General features: G+C 38.5%; 2 protein-coding genes across 6 annotated transcripts in view; one reads left to right on the forward strand and one right to left on the reverse strand.

Moving 5' to 3' along the window:
* CHRM5 (cholinergic receptor muscarinic 5) overlaps positions 1-19,539 on the reverse strand; it is a 78,934-nt gene that overhangs the window by 33,557 nt on the left and 25,838 nt on the right. The window lies entirely within an intron of this gene.
* Positions 1-19,539, forward strand: part of AVEN (apoptosis and caspase activation inhibitor) — a 246,445-nt gene that overhangs the window by 16,415 nt on the left and 210,491 nt on the right. For 2 of the 5 annotated variants that reach the window (XM_036887603.2, XM_036887605.2), the window contains exon 2: positions 15,880-16,057. The exons of the other annotated variants lie outside the window; for them this stretch is intronic. In XM_036887603.2, the coding sequence (XP_036743498.2) occupies positions 15,880-16,057 (178 nt within the window). The remainder of the gene's footprint in view (positions 1-15,879; positions 16,058-19,539) is intronic. 5 annotated transcript variants of the gene reach the window in all.

Below are 19,539 nucleotides of genomic sequence, written 5' to 3' on the forward strand. Positions count from 1 at the left end.
GGCAGAGCTGCAGCAGCAGTGCAGAGGTAGCTAAAATCAAGAGAAATCCCATCTTTCTGGCCAGAAGACCAGGAAAATGCAAGCTGGGAGGTGTGTGTGTGGAGGGTCCCCTCACTTTTTGAATCATGGGGGGCAGGCAGACCCCTTGGAGACCTAGGATGGCTGGCAGTGCTGGCAGCTGGAAAGCCTGTAGAAACCCTGTCTTTCTGGCTGGGAGAACCGGGAAGAGGAGCTCCTGCAGTCTAAAATGTGAGGGAGAATGCCTCTGAGAGGGAACTGGGCAGAGCTCCAAGAGAAACCCCACCTGCAGGCCAGAGGGCTGGGAGAATCTTAGAGTCAGAAAGAGCTGGAAGGGGTCCTCTCTGTGTGAACTGGCCTGAGGCTGGGCTCACTCTGAGCTGCACATGGGGAGACAGCCCCAGCGCAGTGTAGCAGAAGCCTTGAAAAGGGAAGTGACACTGGAACCATGGCCCATGAAGGTGAGACAGAGCTGGCCATCTGAACCTTGCCAAATTAGCTGCCTGATGAAACAGAATAAACAAAATCATAATGTTCTCCAGAGGGTTTGTAACAGGACTCAGTCTATACAACTTCTTATTCAGATGTTATTTTGTATCTAAAATGTCACAATGGAAAATGTGACCAGTTCTTGAGGCCAAAATCAGCATATGCCACACCTCCAAGATGACCCAGATATTGCAGTGATCAGACAAACTCAAAAGCAGCTTTGGAACTGTGCTCCATGAATTAAACAATCTTGAAGTGAAGAGGACAGCTATTCTTTTAGAAGAAAGTGTAGGAGAAAATGTTTGTCCTTGGGTTAGGCAAAAATTTCTTGGATATAGCACCAAAAGAAAAGAAATTGATAAATTATACTACATGAAAATTTAAACTTTTGCTCTGGGAAGGGTACTGTTGAGACTAAATCTGCTGCACAGTGGGTATACGGAAGATCTTTAGACCTCCCACTCAGTTTTGCTGTGAACCTAAAACTGCTCTAAAGAGTAAACTATTAAAAATGTCAATTTAGGGGAGAAATGAAAACTTAAGACTGTGAATGTTGCTAGTGGCCTTTCTCATCATGCCAAAAGCCCGAAACAACTCCCAGTTTCTCTAACTGGCGAATGATACTCAGATTGTGGCTCATCCATAGAGTGGACTACAATTTAGCAATAAAGAAGCATGAACCACTAGTGGTCACATGTGGGCGGACTTTTTCTGAATGTGCTAAGTGAAAGAAGCCTTTGGGAGGTGGCATCATGGAAAACTTCGGCGTGATGGGACTGTTCTGTGTCCTGACTGTGGCAATGGCCACATGCTTCCATTTGTTGAAACTTGTAGAACTTTGTATTTTACTATGTGCACATTGAAAAAGAATTACTGGGAGTCATCTAGTTAGAATATATGTCAGATCTTAACAAGGTAAGTATGCCCACCTGAGAGGACTATTACTTTTCACATGAAATACTTTGTCTTTTGGGTAGTAGGTCATCCACTGTCTTCAGAGGTGAAGGGGAATGGCGTGTCCATTCAGTAGACTTGTGAATTTTTTTAAAGCCACATGTGTGCTTCAGCTAAGGAAACCAACCCCTCTGGGTCAGGAGTCTGCTGTTCCTGTAGAATCTCACTCTTGCTGCTCTTGAATGGCTTCAGGGTCATTAGATAAAAGAATATGAGGAGTTTCCTTTATTCTTTTTGACCTTCAATGCACTGAATTGCTGAGGATAAAGCCTGAGGACTGGTCTTTGGGATTGTGTAGAAGGAAGCAAGGTTTATCTTGCATGTGGTTGTGACGTTTTCTTTGGATCAGACCCTCTCCTTCCCAGTCCCTTTTATCTAGGGCTGTCTCTGAAATAGGCCATTCAGAACAACCTTAATGATTTATCACACTCCAGACATTTCCTTTTCTTCTCTCCTTGTCAAAATTTGATAATGACAGTGTGTTACTCTCAGGGAAAGGCTTTGAATTTCAAGTCCCTTCGATCCATCAGCGTTGCCTCCATAGAAATCCCGGTGGGGACACTGGGGGCAGATGAATCTTCTTGTGCTAAGTGTATTACAGGAGGATAGAGCTTTTGTTCTGCCCAAGCTGGAGCTTGTGACCTAATAAGCTTTAGTTTGTTTCAAGTTTATTTCTCTTGAGTTTTGATTACGATTTTAAATTCATAGGTCTCCTCGTTAGAGAAAAGAAAATTAGAGTTTAATTTGTACTCTGTCCACAAGAGTATTTGGATACTGGTGGGGATCTAGAGAAGGTGGGAATTAAGTGTTGCTTTAAATTTCTATGAAGCAGATATATATATATATAGTGCCTCACACTAACACAAAAGATAAGGCACATGTAATGTTAGTATTACCAAATCAAAGAGAATTCTACCACCACACAGCTAGTTAGGCTCCCTGTGCTGTGGCCAGCTCCTTAGTTTGTGTGCTCTGTATAATCCTGAATTTGGGATTTGCATCCTGTCCTTGTGGATTGGGAGCTTTGAGAAAATCCACCCTTTGCTAACACAAGGTAAAAAGCCTTCTCTCTTCCTAGGCGTCTCTGCTGCCCTTTCTTTTAATTAAAGTTTTTGCTTCCCAATGTTGGAAAAGCTTCCTAAAGGTCATGCTTGAAAAGAGCTGCAGAAGGGAAATGCAGATTATAGGATTCTGTCCTTTCATGGGGGAAATTGGCTCTCGAATTGCTCTGCCTCTGAAAAGTGCATTTTCTTCTTCCTTCTCAATTTTGGTTAAAGTAGTATGGATTGGAAGGAAGGAGTTTTTGCTAGTGTATAGCCATGATGTCATTCAGTTTATGGCTGAGGAACGAGAGAGTGCAGTTCAGCTAGAAAAGAAGAGCGTGCCAGCTGAGCGCCTTTCAAATGTCATGCATTGTGTGGCAAAAGCAGGTTTCAAGTTTAATGCCTGCACTTGTCTTCACTGCAAACAATATGGTCTTATTCCTTCTATAAAATATTTGCACTTGAGGTCTCTAAATATGATTTTTGCAGTAGTTGTCATTTGATTTCTGTGGACTTGAAGGAGCTGGCTGAGGAGTGCTGTGAGTGCTTATGTCTCTCTTCATGTTAATGTTGTTGCGTGTAAGTGCTCTTGAAGATAAAGAAAAGATTTCAGTGTACAAAATATTCAGCCAGTCCACAAAAGAGACGTGGTATACATTTTATACAATTCTATTCATCAGGTAAGAACTGAAAAGGAGGATAAATTCAAAAGAAGATATTTAAATGGTAGAAAGCTAGAGAAGGTGGGAGCAGACATTAAATTATGTTGTGTCAGATAAAATACACGTCCAAAGAAAGACTTTTCAGATGATGGGACTAGTGATTTCAGTCCTCACCGTTTGGGCAGTGTGGGTATATGAGCTGTCTCACATGAGATGGGTGCTTGAAAGGAAGAGAATTATGGGAGGCCCCCACTGCTCTTTAACATGAGATGACGAACAGCAGCTACTGGTCAGGCCTTGAGTTTGGTCTTTGTCTAAAGACAGAGCAGCTAAAAAAGTTAATGCAGAGATTGTATCTTGTGAAATTTGACCTAGTTCGTTAAACTTACAGTGTCTCGCCACAAGGAGAGTAAGACTAAAATTCAGCTAGGAGACCTGGGTGAGGTAATGTGTGGAGCTTTTATGAAGCACACGGATTTTGAGCTGCACATCTGTCCCCCAAGTCAGTTACTAATGGAAGCACACCGAGAACTGCAGTCCGTTAGAGTTGTGAGGTGGTGTGAAAAGAAGGGTTTTCTACCAGATGGTGGCATTAATCTTTTAATTAATAAGCATACATTAGGACATAGATCCCACGTGTTTTGTATAGTTTCCTTTTCCACATTTTACCAGTTTGTCACCATTTGATGTCATCCTCTGTTATAGTTTGCTCTTAAGAACTTTTGACAATTTTTGCAATTGCTCATCAATTCTCTTGTTGCATTTTTTAAAATTCATTTTATTATCATTAATCCACAATTACATGAAGAACATTATGGTTACTAGACTCCCCCCATCACCAAGTCCCCTCCCCCCAAATCCCATTACAGTCACTGTCCATCAGCATAGTAAGATGCTGTAGACTCACTACTTGTCTTCTCTGTGTTGCACATCCCTCCCTATGTCCCCCCCCACATTATACATGCTAATCTTAAGGCCCCCTTTCTTTTTCCCTGCCCTTATCCCTCCCTTCCCACCCCTCCTGCCCAGTCCCTTTCCCTTTGGTAACCGTTAGTCCATTCTTGGGTTCTGTGATTCTTTGTTGCATTTTTTTAAATTGTCTTTGATTATGTGTGTTCCTTACCCCCAAATCTCTGGTCATAGTTATTGCTTTTAATGGCAAGTGACATCTTACTACTGAGCCATTTCTCATTATAAACCTTGCTGTTGTCAAAGATTATTATGAATAGCTTTCAGTGCGTAAGTTTTTGCATCAGAAATTTGTTCTACCATGAGGTTCATTAAGTTTTTGGAGTGGATACTTGAACTGTTTCAACTGTATTTTATCTGGGTACATAGTAATTATGAGCAAGTAAGATCTTGTCTGTCTTCCAGGCAGGTTCTTGAAATTAAATAAGACAGTTGAATGAAAATGTGTTTTGAGAAATACAAGATGGTGTTACTGATGTAGGGAAGCTAAGTTTCATATATCAGAAGATGATTCTTGAATCAGTCTCTGGCTTGCTACATCTCTTTGTTGTTTAAGCAGTCTCAGTATTTTTTTCTCTACTGATAGGAGTTTTGACTAGAACCCTTGTAAAAGCTTTAGAAACTAACACTTAAAACACCAGAGAGAATAATTTATTTTACAAAGATTTTGCTCAGTGAAGAGACATTTGCAAAAGCACTAGATTGCATTTTAGGCAGATTGTCTTATTGCCTCTTCTGTTCAGACCCTTGGACAAGTCCTTGTCTGAACCTCATCTCATCTCTAAAGCCTCAGGTCTTAAACCAGATGATTTTCAAGGATGCTTTATGATAGTATTGTTTCAACCAAATTTTCAATTTACTTTCTTGGATTGAGGTTGTGGAGCAAACTTGTAAAGATACAACTAAGAAGTTCTGTTCTAGCGTAGAAAAGGCCACTTTGTAGTCGTAAAACCTTTATTGGGAAGCATGGAGAAGAGGAGATGACTTCATTAAAAAAGTCAATTTGTTGATGCTGTTGTATGCACTGGGTACAGTAGGAAAGGAAAGAATTGTACATGACATTACAATTCTTACAAGTGTGAGTAGAATAAATAGCTGTCAGGTAAGAGTTTTCAATCCTTTTAGAACCTTTGATTAAGGCTTACTGAAATTAGTTATCTTGACAACTGGCATCTTATTAGGATTGATAGCTGCCTGGTAACAGGGACTTGCATGAAAACCTGTAAGTGATAGACATTCCAAAGTAGCTGATGAGAAGGGACTTCTTTGAGGGAATTATTTATCCTTACTGCTATAAGGATGAACTCTCCATGCTGTTTAAAATGCTTGTGGTGGTGGTTGCTCCCTCTCATTTTGTAGGGAGAGTTGAGCATGCCATTCTAGGCTTTTTGATGAATCATTAACTAGTGGACTGAGTGGGTGAATTTGGGGTGGGCGGATAGGTTCATTGTAGGTGAAAAGATACTTGGCAAATCTTATTACTTTGATAAACCCATGAAATTACTTAGAGGGCAGTGGTTTAGAGTTCAATGTAAAGAAGAAACTAACCTTTCGTTTGTCAAAACACCTATGCTATTTTTAAATGGAGCAACTCCCAAAAGAAGGGAGTTCTCTAAGTATTTAAATTGTTTATTCTTATAGGTTCTATAGCATTACAAGCAGGCAGAGACACTTGGGTTTGGCTAGTAGTGGGTTCACAGGCTTGGAGAAAGGTTGTCAACTGGATTGAGAACTCCTGTTAGAAATATTTTATGAAAGATTCAAGTTACAGGTTGCAGCCCAGGACATAAATATTGCTGAGTCACTTTTGACCAAAGTGAGCATGAAAGAAAAGGAGGACACTTATGGGAGCAAAGAGACTGCCACTTGCAAAGAATTGAGTCACAAGGAGATAAGTGACCACAGGAGGTAAATGTCCATCAGTCTTCATCAGTGGCTGCCTTCATGACAGTGAGTTTATTGCATAAGTTAAAAAAAAATCTGCTGTTGATCTGATAGTACTGTGGACTTCATTCTGATAAAGAACCTAGGAAAAAGAAAAATTTCCCCAGTCTTGTTTCCACATAAAAGTTACCATTCCGATTGATTGAAGGGAAAAATTTCAGGGGCATCCAAGGGTCTGGGAATGGTAAGAAGAGCTGTACTGTCCCAGATTCTTGACTGTGCTTACAATGCTAATTCCTTTTTCATGCCTCTTGCTTTTATCAAACTCAGGCTTTTATGAGCAGACAGGCTGAAGGATAGCTTTTCCTATTTGATGGGTCTGGAGCACCCTCTTCTGTTGCTTTGAAGTGGAAAAGTATGGCCTTCTCACATCTGGGCCCTGCCTCCTCACAGCCACGCCCCAGTCTGGTCCTTCTCTTCCCTTCCTCATACTGTCCTGAGCTGCTCAGATTGGATTCTATCCCCAGCAGTTTCTCTTCAGAGCAGAGCTTTGCCCAGTTACTTTTAAGAGTTCACAGGGCCCAGCTTGGCCTCTCCAGACTTCTATGCAAACTCCTTGCACTCACCACCTCTTGCGATGCCCGAGGCCCAGCGTTTCCAGCTGCAGTTTTCACTGGGCCTGCCGCACTTTTGGTGAGAGCTCATGTTTATGTTGTGTGCTCGTCTGCCACATGCCCCCACCGCTCGCTCTGCTTCCCCTCATGGGCGCTGGTGCTGTGCAGCTCTCACAACCGCTCATGACTCATTCTGGCCTGGGCGTGTTTGGGACTTTGTGGAACTACCTTGCCACTGAGGCTTTTGTGGATGTTTTCCATGGAGTTTGGTTCTTCTATCTGGTTGCTCTGTGTGGTTTTTAGGGGGGAATCGAGGGAAACTAAAAACCATGCCACTGCAGCTGCCATCTTCCCAGAATCCTCAAACATTTTTTTCTTCTTTCAGACTTCCCCATGGATGACCACCCTGGGCTTTGTTTCGAATAGCTGTCATCCCTTGGTTGGACGCATGTTCTTTGCTGGTTCTCTTTGGGCCTGGGATTGGCCTTCCAGGAGGATATAGTGACTATTCTTTTACCAGACTATCGCAGGCTGCGTGTCCACAGTTAGAGCTCAGTTGTGCCGTTTCCACCACCCAAAGTGCCTTCCTCCTCCTGGCTCACAAGACTGGTCCTGAAGACGTCCTGCATCCCTCTCCCTCCAATCGCTGGTGCTCTCTCTGTGTCCGCATGCCAGCTGATGAGTGCACGTGTCACATTATACTGAGTGTGTTTACTTCTCTGATTTCCCCCACAGGACTCTGGGTTCTTAAGCCTGGGGACCTTGTCATACTTGTTCTTGTCTCCCCAGGGCCCAAGCTGGTGCCTGACTCTCAGGAACTACTCGGGAAAGACTTGTTGAAGGAATATTGGCAAGAAATGAAGCACACCTCTTAGGGTATATTGTAGGATAGACAGGTGAAAGATAAGGGCCACTTAGAGTTATATTTAAAGAAAGAAATGTATTCTGAGAATAAAGATGACTCTAAAACTTTTATTTTCAAAATTTATAATGGAGAAGAGATGTCATTGGCCAATTTGCATCTACCAAATCCATTTTGATGTAGCGAATTTAAGAAATAGCAAACGGTGATAATTAAAGAACTGGAAGTTAGTGCTACTGAAGGAAGCAATGCGGTTTGAGTGGAGAACACAATCAGAGACTCAGGCATGGGGTTGGCTGGTCCAGTGTGATTTCTCCACAGTCTTGCTTGAGGGCAAAAGGTAGACCAGGGCTACCCAGGTTCCCTCTGGTTCAGTAATTTTTTGCTTGTTAATTAAGTTCTCTCCTGACTTGACAGCTGAGGAGTGTCTTAAAGTTGGCCACAGCTATTTATTGATCTGTAATTTTTCTGGAAAGTGAAGGGTGATGACGTTCAAACATGAGTAACCAAGGAAATCGATCCTGTGCTGGTGGATAAAAGAGGTGAAAATTTACCTGAAACAGTTAAAAGAAAATGTGGCCACTTCCAACTTTAAGCCCAGGCAGTGAAATCCCAGGGGAGATAGAAGGGAGGCAGATGTACCTGAAGTAGCACTTGGCGCCTTAGGAAAAAGAGTAACTCTCTGTGGCTTTGGCCCAGGTGAGTTACGTTTTGCAAACTAAGCTCACCCAGGGATGCTCACAGTGTGCATGCCGCGTTTATATGAAGGTTGATATTTTTGAGTGTATAAAAAACAGGGTCTTCCTTACCATTCTGTTAAGTGACTTCTTTACTAGAAAAGTTGCCATTAATCTAGTTCAAGGAATTTTACATGGGAATTAGGACTTGCAAGTTGATTACTTTGGTAGTTTTAAACCTTTTTTAGCCTGAATTCTTACATGAATCTCAAGTTGTGGAGCAGATAACATGAAACTGCTATTGCCACTCTTCCCCTCCTTTCCACAGGGATTCCATAAAAGGATCTCCCCCAGGTATGGTTTCAAACCACAAAGTAGTCTATTGAAAGTTACTGTGGTTTAATTTCCCAGACTACCCTTAAATCATGGCAGCATAAAGCTTTCAAGGTCTTTATAAGATATCCCATAGTGTTGCCCTGTGTGGACTGCCAGCAAACAGTAATTACCTTTCTGTGCCTTCGATTTTTAGCCAACTTTTAGAAACAAAATAACACATGTGAGAAAGATATAAGAACTTGGAGAAGAAAGCAGTAAGGACTGGGGAGAGTGAAGAGGCCTGGGAGAGGTGTCTAGAACAGCTGCTTTGAGGATTGGGTTGCCATTTTCTCTGTTCCTCTACTTCCTCTTCTTTGACATATAATGATCACAAGGAAGGACAAGAAAAGAAGCTGTACATAATTCTCTTGCTGGAGAAACAATGGAGTTTGAATGTAATTTGGATCACTGTTTTCCTCATTCTTAATGGCCACAGTATTTTGGAGTTCAAATACTATGTACATTGTTCTGGGCTCAATAGATAATTTAGATATATGCCATATATTGCATTTACTATTTTTTTTCAAGTATGATCATACTCTAACATGTAATTTGTTAATATGCAATGATGAATGGAAAAGTCCTTCTAAGTATCTGTATACTGGGTATATAGTATATTTTTTATTCAGTATTTCACTGAACTTTATTTACCTTCTTGAAATAATATATTTTTGTTAGCACTCATTTTCTAGTACCAAAAGCTGTCATTGAATTTCTTGCTTATAAGTTTTTCTATTGTTCTTGGGGGTTTACAAATTTTTCTATTAAATAGTTTTTTAAAATAGTGGAGCATCAGTTGCTGCTTATGGTTCAAAGGATTATGTAAGCTAAAAATGACTTTAATGGGTTTACAAATATAAAAGTTGGCAATTAGACTATTACTTAACTGTAAATTTTAAAGCTTGATAATGTAAAATTTTAAAGTGGGTAGAATTAATATAACTTTCCAATTACACACATTATAACATTTTTGGTTAGATACATTTGACATAATTATCTAATTACTGAAATTAGTTTCCAGAGACTTTCTGTTGGAGTGTTTACTTAAATGAATTCTTTTGCTTATCTTTTATCCCACCTGTCCCTTCTATGGTATCATTACATTTTGTGAAGGACCTAGTAGATTGTTAAAAATGTGTGATTCTTGATTTCAAATTATATTACAAAGCTACAGTAGTCAAAACAGTATGGTGTTGGCACAAAAATAGATACATAGATCAATGGAACAGAATTGTGAGTCCAGAAATAAACCCACACCTATATGGTCGATTAATATATGACAAAGGCATGAATATACAGTGGGGAGGAGGCTGCTCTTCACTAAATGGTGCTGGGAAAACTGGACAGCTACATAGGCACGAGGATGAAACTGGACCACTGTCTTACACCATACACAAAAATAAACCCAAAATGGATTAAAGACCTAAATAGAAGACTTGAAATCAGAAAACTCCTAAAAAAACAAACAAACATAAGCAGTAAGCTCTCAAACATCAGCGTTAGTAATTTTTTTCTGGATATGTCTCCCTAGGCAAGGGAAACAAGTGGGACTCTTTCAAACTAAAAAGCTTCTGTGCAGCAAAGAAAGTCACAAAAACAAAAGGCAACCTACTGACTGGGAAATATATTTTTAAATGATATATCCAACAAGGGGTTAATATGCAAAGTGTGAAGAACTACAACTTAACACCAAGAAAACTACAAATAATCCAATTAAAATACAGTCAGAGGACCTGAATAGATGTTTTTCCAAAGAAGACATACAGATGGCCAACAGACACATGAGAAGATGTTCAGCATTGCTAATCATCAGGGACATGCAAATCAAAACCACAGTGAGAGTGGTCACCTCAAACCAGTCAGAGTGGCTACCATCCAAAAGACAAGAAGCAACAAGTGTAGACAAGGATGTGGAAAAAAAAGAACGCTTATGACCTGTTGGTGGGAATGTAAATTGGTGCAGCCACTATGGAAAGTAGTATGGAGTTTCCTCAAAAAATTAAAAATAAAAATGCCATATGACCCAGTAATTCCACTTCTTGGAATTTACCCAAGGAAATACCACTAATTTGAAAAGATATATTCACCCCTGTGTTTATTGCTGCATTATTTACAGGAGCCAAAATATGGAAGCAACTTAAATATCTGTTGATAGATAAAAGGATAAAGAAGATGTGATGCATATATACAATGGAATATTAGCTATAAAAAAGAATGACATCTTGCCATTTTCAACAATGTGGATGGATCTAGAGGGTATTATGCTAAGTGAAATAAGTGACACAAAGATAAATACCATATGATATTACTTATATGTAGAATCTAAAAAATGAACAAAGTAAATAGACTCATAAAAACAGAGAAGTGATGGTTGCCATAAGGAAGGGTGTGGGGGATGGGTGAAATAGGTGAAGGGGATAAAGAGGGACAAATTCCAGTTATAAAATAAATTATGGGGATGAGAAGCACAACATAGGGAATATATGTCAATATTATAATACCTTTGGTGACAGCTGGTGACTACACTTGTCACTGTGAGCATTTCATAGTCTATATAATTGTTGAATCATTGTTGTATGCCTGAAACCATTATAATGTATATCAACTACAATAAAAATCTCTTACCCCACTCCCCCTTAAAAAAGAAAAGAATAATGTGTAATTGAGTGTTTTGAACCTTCTTATTAGGTTCAGAGGGAAAGCCTTTTCTACACCCCTTTACTCCAGAAGAAAGTAGAACAGGGACCTGCAAAAGCTAGTTTTCTGAGTATAAAAGGCTCTACGTCAGATTTCTTGTCTAGTTGTTGTATATTACTAGTAACTTCCCAGATTTTACTGGCTCATGTCAGAGCTCTTCATCAAAAAGATAATCTTTAAATATTCTCTTGGCTGACTGTTTCTTTTTTGAAAGAAAAGAGGATATTTAAAAAATGTTCCCCAAACATATTGTTTATAGACTGGCCAGTTAAATTTTAGTAGCTTGTAAGTTAATGTAAATTATTGTTATAAGTTAAATAGGACCACAACTTCAGTGTCTTTTTTTGGTTCTGTTGGGCATATGGTGCCTTTTGTTTAATTCTACCTGTCATTGCTGAAGTCTCCAACTATTCTTTTTGAACTATTTTCCCTTCAATTCTGTCAGTTTCTGCTTCATATAATGTGGGGCTCTGTTGTTAGGGTCATATACTTGTATGTTTATAGTTGTTACATCTTTCTGATAGATTAACCCTTTTATCATAAAACATCCTTCTTTGTCTCTTCTAACAATTTTTGCCTAAATGTCTATTTCACGATATTTTTATAGTCACTTCAGCTATTTTGCATATTGTTTGCATAGAATATCTTTTTATCACTTATAATATTTTTTGTCTTTTAATCTAATGTCTCCTATAGACAGCATATATATTTAAAAAATCGATCTGCCAGACTTTTGATTAAACTGTTTAATCTATTCACATTTAATGTTATTATTGACAGTCGAATATTTATGTCTGCCATTTTACTTTTTGTTTTCTATGTCTCATATATTTTTTCCCCTATTTCTCCTTTTCTGCCTTCTTTTGCACAAAGTGAATATTTTTAATATAACATTTTAATTTCTTTAATGATTTCTTTTTTTGGGGGGCATTTCCTTAGTTTATTTAGGGCTTACTATATACATTTTAACACATAGAATCTGTTTCATATTTATACCAGTTCCAATGAGGTATAGAAACATTCCTCTTATATAGCTCTATTCCCCTTCCCTCTGTTTTGCAGTATTGTTTTACATATTATATCTGTATGTTATAAAACCAGTAATACATTTTTATAATTATTACTTTATGTAATTTTATATCTTCCAAAGAATACATGAGAAGTAAGCATATATTTATAACTTTTGTTGTATAAGCCTTCTTATTTCCTATTTCTAGTTATGTTAATTTGTTTCTGTGTACTTAAGTTCTCATATGGAGTCATTTCCTTAGTCCAGTACAGTTTTGCTTCTATCCACCATCTTTGTGCTGTTATTGGCAAATGTGTTGTTTGCCTATAGCATATTAGCAGTATGTACATATTGATTTATACAATTGCTTTTAAAATCAGTTATGGGGGAGAGACTATGTCAGATTTGTGATTTGCAACCATTTTGACTTATTCTGTAGCTTTCACTTTTATTTTGTTGATAGCTTCTTTTGCTGTGCAGAAGCTTTTTAGTTTGATGTATTCTCACTAATGTGTTTTTGTGTTGCCTTTGCTTTTAGTGTGAAATCCAAAAAATCATTGTCAAGACTGATGTCAAGACACTTAGACGTTTTCTTCTAGGAGTTTTATAGTTTCAGGTCTTATGTTCAAGTCTTTAATCCATTTTGAGTTGATTGTGTGTATGGTATAAGATGGAAGTCCAGTTTCATGCTTTTGCATGTGGCTGTCCAGGTTTCCCAGCACCATTTGTTGAAAAGATTGTCCTTCCCCATGGTATCTTCTTGGCTCCCTTGTCATAAATTAATTGGTTGTATATGTATGGGTTTATTTCTGCTCTCTGTTCTGTTTCATTGATCTATTTTTGGTCTTTTCTCATGCTATTACCATAATGTTTTGATTACTATAGCTTTGTGATATAGTTTGATATCAGGACCCTTGATGTCTTCAGCTTTGTTCTTTCTCAAGATTGCTTTGGCTATTTGGGGTCTTTTGTGGTTCCATACAAATTTTAAGATTTTCATTTTTCTGTGAAAAATGCCACTGGAATTTTCATAGGTATTCCATTGAATCTGTTTGGGTAGTATGGACATTTTAACAATTCTTCCAATCCATAAACACAGAATATCTTTCCATTTGTGTCTTCAGTGTTTTTCAAAGTGTCTTATAGGTTTCAGTGTACACCAGACTAATTTTGTAATGGTGGTGTTAACATAGTAATGATGCCTTTATATTTACAGTTTTTACATTGCTTTTATCAGTATTTTCTTATGTTCTGTTATTTTTCTTCATCTTGGGACTTAGTAAATTTTATCATGTTCCAGATCTTAGTAAAATAAATCAAACAAACTCTCTAGGAATTGTTAAGGTATACCTTCCTGTAATTTACATCAAATGCCTTCTAAACTTTATTGCTTTTTACTACTTTCTTGTGATGGAGGCTGATGACAACTCTTCTTGTCTCTGCAGTTGGGTGGCGGTGATGAGGTCCTTATTCAGTGATTCTTCTAAGCTGGGGATTCATGAGTCATTTAGCTGTGTTATAAACACTTTATAAATATTAAATGATGGTGATGGTCAGGGCCATTAATTTTATCTATGTCTCCTGTCTCCCATTTCAGTGCTTGCTTCACTGTTCCATAGTTCCTCAGGTATTTCAATTATAATATCCTTTCACATCAAGCTAATTACTTTTCCCAGGCTTATGTTTTTGCCATGTGTTATAGCTATGTTCAGAAGTTTTGTACTAACTAGAGAAGTCTCTCTGAACTCTGTTTACCCAATGGGCCAACAAAAGAATAGTGGATTTTTCCCAGTTTAAACCTTGCTAGTATTATCAGCTGTAGTCCTAGCCCCCAAATTCTCATCAGTTACAAAACTATTTTCTTTAGAATGTTCCTGCTATTTGTTATTTCGGTCAGATCTCATTTCATCCACATACTTTTAATCTGCCAGTATCTTTTCATTTGGAGAAAGTTTCAGAAATGTCAGGACACCTCTAGGTGTCAGGCAGTCTTTGCAATCCCTAGATTATAATGTAGATTGCCATCTTTTTGTGTTGTTAAGGAGGCTTATGATGACGATGAGGGCTATAGTGATCTTGAGAGGTCAATTATTCCATTGTTTCGTGAAAACGTAATGAAATTTGATTCAGGTGAGGATTATTGACTAATGTTAAATCTTCTAGGTGAATGGTTGATGGGGAACTAGAAATTTGTAGTGGGCCAAAATGGCACCACATAGACAAATCCCTAAATACAAGGGGGAAAACATATTTCTGTATTTGGTGCATCAGACTTCATCACTCAAACTTATTAGTTAACCTTAGCATTACTTATGTCGGCTTAGTCATTTATCATCTGTCATTTGATGTAACTAACATAAGGTTCAAATACACCAAATATGATGTATTTCAGCCAAAAAATATTTAACTTGACTCCATTGGGCATTTAGAGTTTGTAGGGTTTTTTTTGTCTCTCTTTCCTAATTTTCTGCAGTACGCATGTCCTATTTCTGTGTTAATAAAAACTTAGGAACGTCTACTAATCCATCTTGTACAGATGGGTTGTTTTAATATATTTTACAATTTTTTTTTCCTGATAAGGGTCTTGTAATCTTTGGGTTACTTGTTTGAACTGTGTGTTTAGATCCTACATATTTTTTTAAATTTAATTTTTTATTATGGAAAATTTCAATAGTGAATTTCCATGTACCCATCATCTAGCTTCAGCAATGATCAATTATGCCCAGTTAATTTCATCTCTACCCACCATTCCTCTCTACCCATTACTTTGAAGCAAATCCCACATATCATATCTTTTCTTCTGTAAATAGTTCAATATTTATTTCTAAAAGGTAAGAACATTTAAAAATAATCACAATACTGGTATGACACCAAATAATAAGTAAATAGTATTTCCTTAATATAATCAAATATCCAGTTATTGTTCACAGTTCATTTGTTTCCTAAGTGACTTTCTCTTATAGTGTTCAAATCAGAGTACAAGTAAGTTCCTGATGTTACAAATGATTGTGTCCATTAAATTATTTTAATCTATAGGTTTCTCCTTCCTCTCCCACCATTTTTTCTCTTATAATTTATTTATTGGAGAAATAGGATTTGTTATTTTTTATAGCTTCTCACATTCTACATTTTTTTGCATGTTCTCTTAACCTTTTAGTGCCAAGACTGGAAACTTGAATGACTCTGAGAGTGTTTCTATTTATAGCTCATAGAACACATTTATTTATGGAGTGTGTTAGTAAAATCTGTAAATTGAGAGAAGACTTGATTTTCATCCTAAAGTCTTTTGTGTTTAAGACTCTTACAGCTTTAATGATTTCATTAAGATGAAACAACCATTGAAAAAGGATACACTGGGGTAAACATTAGAGAAACCAGTTACATAAATTTTTTAGGCAAGAATTTGTCGGATTTCCTTTTCAAAGCTAAATGAAAAGTCTGCGCTGAAACTGCACTCTGGTATAATGGGGTTCTCTTGAAATATTATTTCCTATCCTTAGAGAGGCTGGCCTATACATGGGTTCTTTATCGTGGTACCTATGTACTGTTTTTCTTGTTTGTTTTATTTTACTGCTGAGGCTACCCAGATCAACATTTACACTGCCTGCTTATTCTAATGATGGCAGGTTGAAGATGGCAGTGATGCAGAGACCTGCGGAGAAGAGAATGATGAACAGGGAAATTACTCTAAAAGAAAGATCGTCTCTAACTGGCATCGATATCAAGATATGGAAAAAGAGGTTAACAATGAAAGTGGAGAGTCACAGAGGGGGACAGATTTCAGTGTTCTCCTCAGCTCTGCAGGTATGAATTCCAGTTGCACGTACTATTGCTTAGTGCTATGAAAGCATAGATATTTTGTTCCTTTTTAAATTGCATTTTAAAAACTATCAATTCTTCCTGTGTTCTTTGGATTTTTAAATCCAAATAAAAGAGAATGTTTCTAATGGTTTGCGAGGAAAAAATGTTAATTCTTTTAAGTGGAAGTCAGAATTTCCAGGTACTGATGTAGAAAGACATAAGTTCTGGTTGAAATGGAAAAAATGCTTTACAGAAATGAAAAAGGTTAAACAATGTTTCTTTAAATTGGGTAGTCTGAAAACAGAAGTGTTTTCTTTGATTTCAGATGAATTGATACTTATACAAACCCTTACAAGTTTCTAGAATATATGTTCTTTTTATCCCCCTTTCTTTTATAGCCAGGCATATGCATATTAATGGATATGCACATATTAGAGACACGTATACCTGAACATAAAACATTTCCTTTTTAATTTTGCACTGTCTTCTCTATCAATAAGGTGAAAAACTTATTCCTTCTATAACCAGCTGTTTTTTAAGATTGTCTCCACTTTGAGTAATGGGCAGCAGTGTGAAGCTGGAGAACAGTTACAGCAAATAATAGAGCAGACTTATTGTATAGATAGCTACTGCCTAATGGGGTGTGGCATTAGAATTTAAAGACTGAATGGAGACTAGGTTAGTGGTTTTCCCAGTTAGGAAAGGAAGTTGGGGGGTAGATGTGGTTGTAAAAGGGCAACATGAAGCATCCTTGTGATGCTATTGCTGATTGATATCTTGATTGTGATGGATACACAGACCTACTCAAGTGATAAAATTGTGTAGGACCAAACACACACATGAGTACAAATTAAACTGGGAAAATCTGAATAAGATTAGTGGATTGTATCAATATCAGTGTGTCAATATCCTGGTGGTGGTATTATGCTCTAGCTTTATAAAATGTTTTCATTGCGGGAAACTGGGCTAAGTGTATAGGAGACCTCTCTATATTATTTCTTAAAACTGTATGTGAATTTCCAGTTACCTCAAAAAAAACTGCCCAGTTAAAAACAATTTAAAGGATGAAGATTTGAGAAGCAGAGAAATATTCTCAGACAATTTGTTTTGAATTCCCTCCTCCCTTCAACTTTTTTGTTGCTGTTGAATTTTGCCTTTTTCTTATCTGGCTGAATTTTTGAATGTATATACCAGACTAAGAATCCTAAGCTGATTAATTCTCTAACAACTTGTTAGAATGAACCCTTTGCATAGGAAAGAGGTAGTGGAGAGAGTATTTGAGCATGAGTGGGGGGAGTAAGGTCGGTCTGCTGTCATCATGTTCTGTGCTGCACATACTGTAACCCCCGTAGGAATGGGTTTGCTGATGGCCCAGCTCACTGATTGTTCACGGACTGGAGACTCTCTTTGCCAGTAAGCTAAGTATTTTTTTCTGTTACCTGCATTTTGGCCAATTATAGGTTTATAAGCACTTTCCTTAAGGTGGGAGAAAGGCAAAGGCTGGACCAGTTCGTTTCAGTTTTTACCAGTTCTGCTAAAAGATTTAGGGAGAAAAGTTGAAGTAGTGCAATAAAGTTAATGTGTGAACTCCTTGTGGAGTGAATGGAATCAGCTGTGTAGTTAGTTAGTAGGACTGTATCTGGCAAGGGAAAGATAGTGCATAAATGCTTGAAGGAGATTCAGAATCCTAGTCTAACCCATTGGCTTATGATTCTTTTTATTTACTATAGCATTTTATTTATAACTTAAAACCTGGCATGGTTTGGGTCTTAAATGTATTTTTCTTGTAGTCTGTTTTAGCTTACTGACTTATTCCTAAGTGGCTTGTTTATCTGTGACTGGTTTGAGAGCTCACAACTGTCACATCTTTTGATGTGTGCTTCTGGTTTCTTTCCCACTGTGCTGCTGACTTACCCTTGGGGAGCAGCTGCTGTGCCCTCTTCCTTTATGGTGTAGTATGGATAAATGGGCTTACTTTTCAGAGATGGAGTTCTGTGAGCATAAAACTTTAAGAATGCCCTCTAGATAGGCTGACCATACTCCTTGGAATCATTCTGGTTACTTAAGCAGACAAGGACAGTGTACTGAAAATACACAACCCAGAAAAAGTATCACTTGGTTTGTCTGTGGTTATTGTCTAAGTGTTCTTCAAAGGGGAGCTGAGCTAGAATTCCTAGTGTTCCCCTAGTGTCTTTGCCAATACATAGTGCTGTTAGACTTCAGTAGTGGCCACTCAGTTGAACAGTATCCAGTGTGGCTTGTTCAACAAATATTTGGGTGCCCTCTATTTCCAGGTACTGTTTTAGAGGCTGAGTGCACAGCAGTGAAGAGAACAGATAAAGACATCTGCTTCGTGGAGTTGACATTCTACAGGGTGAAGATATGGAATAAAGAAAAGGAAAGGAAACATATAAGATGTTAAGTGGTGATAATTGCTTAGGATAGAAACAAAGTGTGGAGGGTCTGTTGATTAGAAAGGATAGCCAGAGGAGGGCTAACTGAGAAGATGACATTTGAGAACTTAGCGGGTGGGGGGCAAGCACTGTGGATAGCTGGGGGCAGAGTCCTCCAGGCAAAGGGAAGAGAAGCTTCAGAGGCTGAAGGCAGGGGGATAGGGAATAGCCTGGGAGGCAGCATGGCTGGAGCAGAGTGAGCAAGTGGGTGATGAGGTCAGAGAGGCACTGTGTGGCCAGATTATGGAGAGACGTGTCGACCACTGTAAAGGGAGTGCCCAGCTGCCAGAGGGGTTTGAGAAGAGTGATACAGCTAACTCATGTTTAAACAGGGTCTCTGTGGCTTCTGCGTTGAAAGGAACTGAAGATGAGCGCGGGAGGGAGCAGGCAGAGCAGCTAGGAGGCTAGTGCGGCCATCCGGACGAGCTGCCCTGGTGGCTGTGGCTGCAGTGGTATCAGCAGAGGTGCTGAGACATGGTTGGGTACTGGATCTATTTTGAGGGAAGAACATGTAAGATTTGCAAGTGTGGGCTATGAGATAAAAAGATGTATAAGGATGATGCCAGGTTCTTGGCCTCAACAGCTAGAAGAAGGAGTTGCCATTAACTGAGGTGGGTAAAACGATAAGTGGTACTTCGTTTTGTGTGTGAAAATTGAGATGTCAGTTAGACAACTGTATTAGTCAGAGCTCCTGTAGGACATAGCTGGCACACCCAACATAATTAGAAGGAAGTGTTAACACAGGAATCATTTGCAAAGGTGTGGGTAGGATGTAGGGAATGCACAGAGATAGTAGTAGCAGAGATGTTACCACCCTTAGTTACTGGGGAGAGGTTCATACAGAGTGGTTTACCTCAAGTAGCTGAATCACCTTTGGTCAGATCTAGCCAGGGAAGGTGACTCCATGGGGAGACAGACAGGGGAATGAATACTCTCTGATCTTACATTTTTTTCTCCTGCATTCTCCTGCCAGGGCTTCCCATAATCTTAAACCGACTGGAAGCCAGAGGCCAGGGAAGCCTGTTGCTGTCA

The sequence above is a fragment of the Manis pentadactyla genome, chromosome 11, assembly GCF_030020395.1.
Source record: "Manis pentadactyla isolate mManPen7 chromosome 11, mManPen7.hap1, whole genome shotgun sequence".
NCBI classification, from domain to species: domain Eukaryota; kingdom Metazoa; phylum Chordata; class Mammalia; order Pholidota; family Manidae; genus Manis; species Manis pentadactyla.